Source organism: Rosa rugosa, chromosome 1, assembly GCF_958449725.1.
Source record: "Rosa rugosa chromosome 1, drRosRugo1.1, whole genome shotgun sequence".
Classification (NCBI taxonomy): domain Eukaryota; kingdom Viridiplantae; phylum Streptophyta; class Magnoliopsida; order Rosales; family Rosaceae; genus Rosa; species Rosa rugosa.
Window position 1 is genome coordinate 12319991 of NC_084820.1, and position 11135 is coordinate 12331125.

General features: G+C 38.1%; 2 protein-coding genes across 3 annotated transcripts; one reads left to right on the forward strand and one right to left on the reverse strand.

The window, feature by feature from the left end:
- The first annotated feature begins 4662 nt into the window (after window positions 1-4662).
- On the forward strand, window positions 4663-7508 carry LOC133718105 (late embryogenesis abundant protein D-29-like). Its single transcript, XM_062144915.1, has 3 exons — window positions 4663-4883; window positions 6026-6126; window positions 6259-7508. Exons 1-3 carry the CDS (start codon window positions 4750-4752, stop codon window positions 7212-7214), a joined length of 1191 nt encoding a protein of 396 aa, XP_062000899.1. The 5' UTR covers window positions 4663-4749; the 3' UTR covers window positions 7215-7508.
- A 930-nt stretch (window positions 7509-8438) lies between these two features.
- On the reverse strand, window positions 8439-10883 carry LOC133718114 (zinc-finger homeodomain protein 6). 2 transcript variants are annotated; one of them, XM_062144933.1, is made up of 2 exons: window positions 10500-10883; window positions 8439-10365 (listed from the first exon to the last, which is right to left on the reverse strand). In XM_062144933.1, the coding sequence occupies exon 2, from the start codon at window positions 10057-10059 to the stop codon at window positions 8989-8991; it is 1071 nt and encodes a 356-aa protein (XP_062000917.1). In that variant the 5' UTR covers window positions 10060-10365; window positions 10500-10883; the 3' UTR covers window positions 8439-8988. The 2 variants fall into 2 exon arrangements, with proteins under 2 accessions (XP_062000917.1, XP_062000911.1); XM_062144927.1 differs by having other exon boundaries at window positions 8439-10410.
- Between the last annotated feature and the right edge of the window lie 252 nt (window positions 10884-11135).

Genomic DNA, 11135 nt, shown 5'->3' on the forward strand with positions numbered 1-11135 from the left:
CCGAAGGAAAAGCGTCGCTGCCAGTCGAAACCGAGGTTGCTTCGAGAAGCTCAGAGACCCCACTCCCCACTTCACAGTTTGCGTTTACCTCAGAAATATTAGCAGAACATAAAAAGAAAAAAAAATATAAATATTCACACATAGGAGCAGTACAAATAGGAATTCAGCCTTTGACCAGAAATGGTCTCAAAACCTCTGTCTTTGTTGCACTTCGTGACTGTAGACATAGAAACATCAAAGACTCCATTCAAAAAAAAAAAAAAAAAAAGACATAGAAACATCAAAGACTCCATTCTGGGACTAGTTGAGTCTAGTCTTTGTGATGGGCCAGTTCACTTTGAATGTTTTCCAAATTTTCTTGTGTCTCTTAATGATCCAGGACTCTTAAAATTTTTAACTTTAAATGTCAAAACTCATGGTTATGATCTTAAAAGCTTTAACTACACTTTGGAACCTGAACTATAAAACTCGTTATTCAATTTAAAAATGAAGTTATTAACAAAGTGTAATTAGTGTAAAATGAGGAACGTTAATTTATAGTGACCTTTAAACAAAAATGGTATTTGGACCTCCTTACTTAATAGACCTCCAACTTATTTTTACAAATAACCAATTTGCTATTTACACCTTTCTAATTTTCCCACAATGCCCATAGTCTAACAAAATAAATAATAGCCTTTTTTTTTTTTAAGATTCTATTCATACCTCCAAAAATCAGTAGTTGGACCTCCTTCAATTTTTGAAGATTTCACAATTCTTTTTTACCTTAATACAATTAAGCTGAACAAAAAAAAAAACTAGTAGATAGTTGTCTCTCTTATTGTCATTTGTATTTTTATAGAGGTTATTTACAGCCTTGTATGCGTGAGCTCTTTCCAGAAAACTTTCAACGTTTTATAAATTTATGGAGGCTAGGTTAGATAGTTTATGTTTCTTTTTTATTGAATCAATGAAATACAATGACTCTTTCTCCGTTTATCAAATCTTCTTTCTACCATCATTCTTGCTAACAGTTCTGCAATTTTTTATTTTCTATCAATTTCATAGCTAAAATTCTTTTTTCATAAGAAACCTATTTCCATTGATTGGTGATCAACCACAAAATTGAGAAAATTTTGACAGCAACATAGATAATGTTTGTCAATGTATATTTTAAGATTTACGTTGGAGGAGAAGGTTTTCTCCAATTAAAGACTACTACTATTCGTAGAGGTAAGAATTTTTTTTTTTTTTCCTTCTTTTGTGTCTTTATTAGTAATTTGACAAGAGTTGACAAAGTCAACTCTTATTTCAAAAAAGAGGGAGGTCCAAATGACAATTTTGGACGTATGAATAGAAGCTCTCAAAAAAAAAAAAACAAGAAAAGAAAAAAAAAAGCTTTCAACATGTAATAACAGAATTGCTGGCTGGTGTGAGCCAAATCAGTCACTCTTTTCGAACAACATACCAAAACAATCAAATCCAAGGGTTTTTATCCAAAATCAAAACCTCCTCTATGAATTAAGCAAAATAAAACTTGGGTATAGATTTCAGGGACTCAGATCATGTCCCACATTAAGTCGGCAAAACCCAGAAACACCACCACTCACAATAAACTGGCGGCGGCTAAAACTACCCAAAACATAGAAAACAGAATCCTACACTTCTCAACCAAGAAACAAACTTTAAGCATGGAGATCTTGAGCAAGAACTAAGTCAAGAATGAAGCAGAGAAGCCAGCACCACCCCCACACATAGTGGTTTTGACGATGGCCGAAATCACCTAATTTACCACCTCTTTCAAAATTTAATCAAAACTAAAATTCAATTATACCAACACATAAATCTTATCAAGAGGATCTAGTTTCATACCTCCTTTACCATCAACGGTGACCGGTGTCGCCGGAACATGCGTTGAAACCGCCGGAAGCACCGAAGCATCCCGGCTTGGATTCTCCTTCTTTGGAGCTCTTCCGTGCAAACCAAATCCACAAGCCTGTCGACGATGTCTAGGAAATTCTAACGCCGATGGTCTGCCGCCTGGACTGACCATAATTCAGACCGGGTCAGGGTGCGGCTTCGCGGGTCGAGGTCTCGATAGTTCTGGGTTGTCTGTGTGTCGACCCGGCTATTTAATTTAAAGCCCAAAATTCAAATAAAAACGCTCCAGATTTAGCGGTGATTTAAATCAATGGTTCAGACGCACCCTCAAATTATCTTTTATTTACAAAAAAAAACATAATTTTCAAACTTCAGAAATTCATAATAAATAGCTCGAGTGTCTGAAAAATTCCATGAAAATTTAATAGAATCATCTTGACATACTTCGATATTGAGTCCTCAAATTGAAGATTTCACTTCAACAAAATATTCAAAAAAAAATTTCAAGTGTACTTAACACTTATCAAAATCGCAAATTTGATCTCGAATAATCTTGTCTTGGTTCCTTAAATTTTTCCGGAGCTCACAAGCCCAGGACGGGGCAAACTTAGGCTATCATATCTTAGGGCAGGGCTGGCCTAGTCCCTTCCATTTTACAAGCCTAAGCTACACCAGACTGATCCTGCTTCTAGTTCATCCGATCAGGGAAATACTCAAAATGAGAATGTTTTAGCCAAGCATAACTAAGGACAGGAAGGAGCCAAGAAGAGAATCTGGATCCGTGGTGCAAAATAAAATTGTTGAACATTGTCCTAAAGAAAGAACTCAAAGAAGCATTCATTGTTCAAAGTTTTAAAAATAAAAAATAAAAATAAAAAAGGCATAATTGCCAAAATACACCACCCTAAACTTGGCAATATGATCAATTTACACCCCAACTTCTAATTGTGAAAATTAACCCCCTGAACTTGGCGAAAACTACCGATTTGCACCCCTTTCATCAAATTCAACGTTTTCCATCCAAATATGAGGGTTAATATGGTCATTTTATATTCATTTCTTTGAATACAAAAATAAATGAAAAACAAATTTAGAGGGAGACAGGGAGACTGAATGACTGATGCCCTTCCATCTACTTATTTATTTATTTTGTATAATTTCATCTACTTATTTACTCATTCACTTCACAACTTTTTTTTTTAATGCAAAGTTATGCCTACATTATATTATTTTCAATAAGAAAAATTAAGTGGAGAAATAAAAATTTAGCTTGATTTATCTTTGCTTTGCCATCCTTAGCATAAGGTAAGTCCTCAATTTCTCAAGGCTTGGTAAGATAGGCTTATCTCTTGCGTCTAAAATTGCAGTATTGTTTTTTATTTCTCCATTTAATTTTTCTTATATTGAAATAAAATAATGTAGGCATAATTTTGCCAAAAAAAGGGTGGTGTTATTGACACACCATTTTTTCTCTAGTCATACACCCCCTATTTTTTTATTATTTTAATTCTTTTTTTTTTCTTCTTTTTTTACAAATTAGTCTAACTACCCTCCCTTACAGTTATGTTTATTTTTCTTTTTTCTTTTTTCTATTCGGCAAGTTAATCATCCGACGCAACTTGCGGAGTTTCTAGGTGGGATAGCGCCTATCAGCCATGTGTTGCCTCGCCAACCCATCTCAAACCTCACCACCTGTATAAGAAAACCCGAATGGCCAAACCAGCAGACAGAAGCAAACAAAGCCACAGAAACAAAGTTTGGAAATTTCAATTAGGTGGTGACTTAGTGATGGATCCTTCTATGGTTACAATCTAACCCTAAGGTTTGGAATCCCCGAGGTCCCTCAATTTGTCGTCGTCATCTTTTAAATTCACGACCTTGATTTCTATGTCATTAGTGTGACATTGTTTTCCATAGTGAGGAGGTTTGCATGTGTAGGATATATTCCATCATTTTGGTGTGTGCTCGTTAGCCATGACGGTTAAGAAGGCGTGCGAGTCCTTCTCGAAGAGCTTGATTGATGAGGTGCGCGCAGAGATGGGGATGTATGAAGCAGACGGGGGTGAGCTTGAGGTACATAGAGTTTGGGTCTGAGCCCACATTGAGGTTGAGAGATAAAATGATGATGAGAAAAAAGGGAATGGATGATTGATTTGCCAAATAAAAAAAGAGATAACAAAAAGAAACATAATTGCAAGGGAGGGTAAGTTGTAAAAAAAAATTGAATTAAAGTAATAGAAAATTAGAGATGATGTGTGAATAGATAAAATGGGTGTATCAGTAACACCACAAAAAAAAAGACCTGAAGTGAATGAGTAAATAATTAATTGTACAAAAAATGAATGAGTAGATAGAATGAACTCCCTTTAAAGAATTTTTTTCCATTTATTTTTATTATTCAATTAAATAAATATAGAATGACTATATTGTCCCTTATATTTAGATGGATAACATTGAATTTGACGGATGGGTGCAAATCGGCCGTTTTTGCTAAGTTTCAGGGATTAATTTTTACAATTACAATTACGGACGTAAATTGACAATTATTGCTAAATTAGGATGTATTTCAACCATTGTTGTCAAATTTGTGATGTATTTTAGCAATTACGCCGGAAAAAAAAAAAAAAAAACATTCAGCACCGCCTTTGACCAAGCAACACGTGGAGGGACGACAGCGTCGGCCTCCTCTTATAACGGTCTGAATAACTGCCACGTTGACCTCAAAAGGCGCCACGTTGAGTCCCCAACCGACTCTCCGGTTTACATAAGAGCAGAGAGAGGCAATCGCGCAGTGACATTTATTCATTACCACTTGCAAAATTTCAATACTCATATCCATCAATCTCTGGGTCGGTTTTGTCATTAAGAGTGAAACAGATCAAATCAAAGATGGGGAAGAGCACAACTTTGTTGCTGCTTGTGTTCTGGCTGGCTACGACGTCGGTTTGGGGCGAGCAGGCTGCTCAGGATGCCAAGGGAAACAGTGGATCATGGACTGAGTGGATTATGAATAAGCTATCACCGTAATGCACAGATTCTCTCTCTCTCTCTCTCTCTCTCTCTCTCTCTCTGAATGGTTATAGTTGGTGATATTGCATTTGGTTTCTTTTTCTTCCAAAAAATGCAGTTTCATTCTGGTTTATATCTCTCTGCATTTAATTCCTAGCTAACTTATGAGAGTTGCATGAAGTATGGATTAACGTTCGCGAACAGATTCGTTTTACCATTATTATTTTGTGCAAGATATTTTCATGATTTTATGTTTATATATATATAGCATTACTGCAATCACCTAGCTAAGTAATTGTTTGTGTCAAATGCATGCTTCCTAAAACAGAAATGGATTTACCTATCCCCCTATTCCATCTGAAGGATGTGTTAATTTTTTAGCATTAGTCCTGAAAGCTTTATCTCCAAATAGCATTATTGTCGGGGACCAAATTACTATATTAGTGGAGAGACCATGAGACCTGGATAGAGGGGAAGGGAAAAACATATACCGTGCACCAAACAATGAAAAAGTGGAGATACAGGATTTAATCCCACAAGGACTGCCTACAAACTACAATATACCACCATGCTTTAGCCTCTTAAGAGAGACTCTTCAATTGTGAAAGTGGGTACTTTCAAATTTTTCACTCCAGGAGACCTTCCAACCTTTGTTACTTGCTTATTTTTGTTCCTTTACTTCGCATTGTACAACCCTTATTATGGTCACAATTCATAAATTTCACAACTACAATAGAAAATATGTTGAAATTGATTTGAAGAGTGAGAATGAGGTTCTAGATTTAAACAGTGGCTTTGACAAGTTTCTTTGAAATGTTTGGTACCATGTGGCTGGTCAATTCTTAAAGAGGCCAGCAGGCTCCCAAAGAGTCTTGTGGAGTTGTTCTTAGATAACCACAGCTCTGGAAACTTAAGCTGTTTGGTTGGGTGCTGAAGTTTAGTAGCCTAGACAATAACAAGGATTCATAATTTCAAAATTGATGAGTGGAGCATCAAGAGCACTAGTGTGATATCATTTGAATTGATATAATAGTTGAGCCTCCCCAGTCCCCACTAACAGCTCAAAGCGTTGAGCTTCGGTTTTATATACTTACTTAGTAGTGTCTATATGTGTGTTTGAGTAGTTGTTGATCATTTACATTGTGCGATGGTGTAGGGGGCTTGGACTCAAGCAGGAGAGAGCAGCTAAGAATGTGGTGGACAAAGCTGGGGATGCAGCCTCTAAGGCCAGGGAAAAAGTGGACTCTTTTGGATCAAGTAATATTAGTTTTACTCCTTTAATTTTTTGTACTTACAGATGAAGTAATTAAGTCAGTTAATTAGTTCTTCATTATACAAGGATTTCATTTCATGCTATACTTTTTTAATTACTTGCTGTCCTCCTAAAAGGATCGAAGTCCCAGGTGCATGACACAGCCAACAATGCCCATGACAATTGGGATCAGTCAATAAGAATGCCTACTGAGAGAGCTGGCAATGCTGCCCAAGAGACAATGGCAGAAGCAGTTGAAGCCGGAAAACAAAAAGTAGCCAATGCCTACAATGATGGTAAAGAGAAACTTAACAGTGCGAAAGACATTGCTTCTGATAAAGTTTATGATGCTAAGGAGGCAACGGCAAATATGTATGGGGAGGCTAAGCAGAAAATGAATTCAGCTTCGCATGTGGCATCAAATAAAGCTGATGATGCCAAAGAGGCAACGTCGAATATGTATGGGGATGTTAAGCAGAAAACGAACTCAGCTTCAAATGTGGCTTCAGATAAAGCATTTGATGCCAAGGAGGGAGCGGCCAATATGTATGGGGAAGCCAAGCAGAAAATGAGTTCAGCCTCAAATAAAGCTTCAGATAAAGCTTATGATACCAAAGAGACAACCGCTAATATGTATGGGGAAGCTAAGCAAAGAATTAATCATGCTTCAAATGTTGCATCAGATAGGGTTAATGATGCCAAAGAGACAGTGAAAGGGGCCATGGGTTGTGGAATGGACAAAGCAGCAGGTGCATATGGTGATGCAAAGAATACAATGAAAACGGCTACGAGTACTGTGTCTGACAAGGCCAATGATGCAATGGAATATGGGAGAGAGAGAGCTGCAGATGCATATGATGGAGCAAAGGAGAAAATGAACTTCGCCTTTGATAAGGCAGACAGGGTAGCAGGAGGAATCGAGCATGGAAGAGAAAAGGCAGCCAATTCCTATGATGAGGCAAAACAAAGGGTGGGTGAGACATACAGAGAAGCGAAGGATACTATATCCGAGCATACCAGGCATAACTATGAGGCTGCCAAGGAGAGGGCATCGCAGGCAACAGGTGATCTTGGGGCTAAGATGAGAAATTGATGCCGGTCCGGCCAGAGCTATGAGGTATTTAATTACCTCTGGCTAATTGCATGTTAAATATGGCTTCATGAAGCCATCTGTGATCACTAGATGACGTTTTTTTTTTTTTTTTTTCCTTTCTTAATAGGGATCTGTGAGTTCCATCATGTTGTGTTTCTTTCTGTTTTCTAACATTTCCCTCTAAAAGTATTAGAACATTAGTTTCCACAATTTTGAATATCTTGTATTCGGAAGTTTACTCTTAAAGGGAGCCGCAAGAGCATCATTATATACACACATCATTTCTATAGTTCATGAGTTTACTCTATTCTACTGATTCTGTTGAGTGAAAAAACCGTGTGCTGACTACTTACAATGAGGTATTGTTCTGTTACTTGAAAAGGCCAGTAAAATTAAATTTCGAATGGTCATTGCCTCTGATACATGCATGTGCTAGCTACTCTTGTTTGTCATCATCATTAATACACAGTGGCTGCTCACAGAAGGTTTGACTTTGACCAACCCCCCTAGACTTAGACTTCTAGAGTTCTAGTTCTTATTACCCCACAATTAATTTTAAAATTTATGTATGGATCTGTAGTAATATATAAATTTTGTTACAGCTAGGTTGTTAAGTTTACACAATTAGTGGACTTAATACCTTCTTTGTTAGTGGGCTTTAGGGTACCCTTTTCTTTGTTACCCCTGAACTCCTGAAGTATACACAGGAATGGCGCGCTGTTCTAGAAAAACTTCTGAACTTTCCCTTCCTCGCTTATGTGCGCCATCTTTCTCTTCGTGTTTACTCTACTGCTATTCAGCTAGAGTTCAGTTTCCATTAATGATACATGACTAAAACTACATGCACATGTGATATTCTCATATTCGTCAAATTATTGGTACATCATATAATCACACACTAGCTACGTTTGCGAGAAATCAGAAGACGTTGCACAATATATGTCTGAAAAGAAATTATTGGTTACTTAAATCATATAATCATATACACTAGCTACGTTTGCGAGAAGACGTTGCACAATATATGTCTGAAAAATAATTGACGATCATGCTAGGGAACTCTATGATTAAATGTTAAAGCAGAAAAAAAAGAAAACAGGCAAACCCAGAACCCAGAACCTGATTCTTCCGTCGTCTTTTTCTTTCCTTTTCTTTCTTTCCATATCTTTGGCTGGTAAAGTGCTCAAGCTAGTGACGGGAAAAAGAAAAGGTGCGTGCTAGATCCCATACATTTTCAGCAGAATGATTTTTAGTAAGTTGCCATGCAACCGATTCAATCAGATTTCTGAACTCAGTAGTAATGGGTATCCAAACTCACTACTTATGAACTCTGAACTCGGTATTACTATTTTTCTGTCTACTTTTTCAAGTATCTAAACTAAAGAATAATAAATAAATAAAACAAGCGAGAAGAAGAATGTAGCTGCAACCTGACTAGTTCTTTTGTTCATGAGATCTTCGAAAAATTTGGGAAAACGGAAATAGGAGCGAATGCATTTATCTAACTCTCATCTCTATTTGATAAGCACATACAAATCTGGTCTATTCACTAAATTTCTCTCTCCCCAAATCTCCAAAGAACAACTATGTGAAGAATTAATAAAAGATCAATTGCCTTACAGTTGCTTCTTCTTCATGGCTTGTTTATTATTGCGCATCCTATCTAACTCTCATCTCTATTTGATATGCACATACAAATCAGTCTATTCACTAAATTTCTCTCTCCCCAAATCTCCAAAGAACAACTATGTGAAGAATTAATAAAAGATCAATTGCCTTACAGTTGCTTCTTCTTCATGGCTTGTTTATTATTGTGCATCCATACCTTGAAAACCTGTCTCCTTATACCCAATTCAGAACACAACTGCTGCACCTCTTGCTCATCGTGCTTCTGGATCCTCCATCCCAACTTTTCTGCCACCTCCATCATCTTGTCCTTCTGCTCTTGACTGAACTTTGTCCGAAACCGCTTCTTTGAACCCCCGGCCTGATTTGACTGCTCGTACATGTGGATGTGGTTGAGATCCTCACTAGATGACTCGGCCGCCCCTCCGCCACCTCCAAAAGTCATCATCCCAGGAGGAAATGATCCCGCCACGGAAGGACTAGTGGCTGGGAAATGATGGTACTGATGATGATGATGAACAGGAGGTGGTGGGGGGAGTGAGGATAGAACAGGTGCTGATGATGCATTCCGGCTGCTGTGGCTGTTTTTGTTGTGGTGGTTAAGGACATGGTAATTATTGGGTACATGTACTAGTTGGGTTTCACCCTCGATCTCTTTCCTGTGGAAACTCCTGTGGCACTCACACGCTGCACATTTTAGTCCTCCAGGGCTGTCTTCCTCTCCGCTCGGCATGAACTCTCCGCAGCCATCCAGTACATGACCTCCGGTGCTCGCTGCGTGATTCTTCAAGCATTCTCGATATCTAACTGCTTTCGAAGCTGTAACTGGCTCAGGTGCCGGTGCCGATGGTGCTGCTTTGAAGCTGTGGCTTGCTCGGCTTGCAATTGGTGTGCCGCTTGTTGCTCTTGGGCTGGTGCAGACAGCAGCTGGTGATAGGTTTGGATCTGGGTTTGGGATAGGGATTGGGTCAGGATCTCTACTGGGTTTGTATGGATTCGATTGCTGAGGCTGATGATGATGATGATGATGATGATGATGAGGTGGAGCCTGATAAAAAGGGTCTAGGGTTTGGGGGTGGTTGAAGATTAATGTGTTGTTAACATGATGATGAAGAGCTGGTGGAGACGAGAGCTTGGAAGAAGAAGAAGAGTTTCTATTTTGGGGATTGAACCCGAAAGTGGTTGGCATCCCTAAAACCTTATCTTGGCCTCTCACCTCCATTAAATCTGGTATATGGCTATATAGTACAGATTTTTGATTGATCCCCCAGCCTATTTTTCTTTTATAATTATGAAAACGATCGAAGGGAGCTAGCTAGATTCAGATCACTGTTTCCATAAATTCATGTATACTAGCTATCGATCTCCATCTTAATCCAGCTTGATCAAAGAACTAATCACCAGCTTAAGATTATTCTTTTTCTATTCTGATTTTGACATTTTCGGTGCTAACCCACCAACCCATCTCACTAATTTCAATGGCCTGTTTCCAAATAGCTAAGCTGGTGATGGAGCTTGAGATTATGGACTGATGGGTATAGTAGATGAATTAAAAGCACATAAATACAAGAAACTGAAAAGAAAAGAAAAATTAATCTTGAAACTCAAACAGGAAAAGAAAACAGTTGGGGGCCCTACGGGAGCTAATTAAATCTCACTTACCTTGCTGTAAAATTGAAGTGAGATTTGTTTGATAGTTGCACCACCATTCGAAACAAACAGAAGAAAGCTGCTCGTTCTGGGTAAAAATTTAGTTTTATCAGAAAGTGGGGAGAGAGAGTAAAGTAGAGAGAGAGAGAGAGAGAGAGAGAGAGGAAGAGGAGGAAGAGGAGGGAAGAGGGAAACTAAAGTGGGTTGTGTTTCCTATCACCCATCCAGCCCCATAAAATCTAATGAAGCAAGGAACAGGTAGTTTGGTTTGTACTCAAGATGAGTGATGAGGTCTATAGTAGTGGAAGGAGGAGAGTAGTGGCACAGGTCTCTGCAGAAGGGCCGACAGTGTCACGTTAGTCCTCTCCCACACCCTGCACCATGGTCCAGTTCCTAATTATTGCTCTCTGAAACCCTAAACCACCACAAAATTAATGTGTTTTTATTGTGGGCAAGACAGAAAGAAAGAGAGAGAAAAAAGAGGACAGGAAAAAAAAAAGACAAAGGAAAAATGTCAGACTTGACATTTTTCTGCTTGCCTTGGAATCTTCCTGCAACCTCAAGATCCTTACTTAAAAGTTAAAACTGTTTAAATTTGGTTAGAGCGAGCAAGGCTAATGTTTTCTTTATTTTGATCTAGAATGTTAT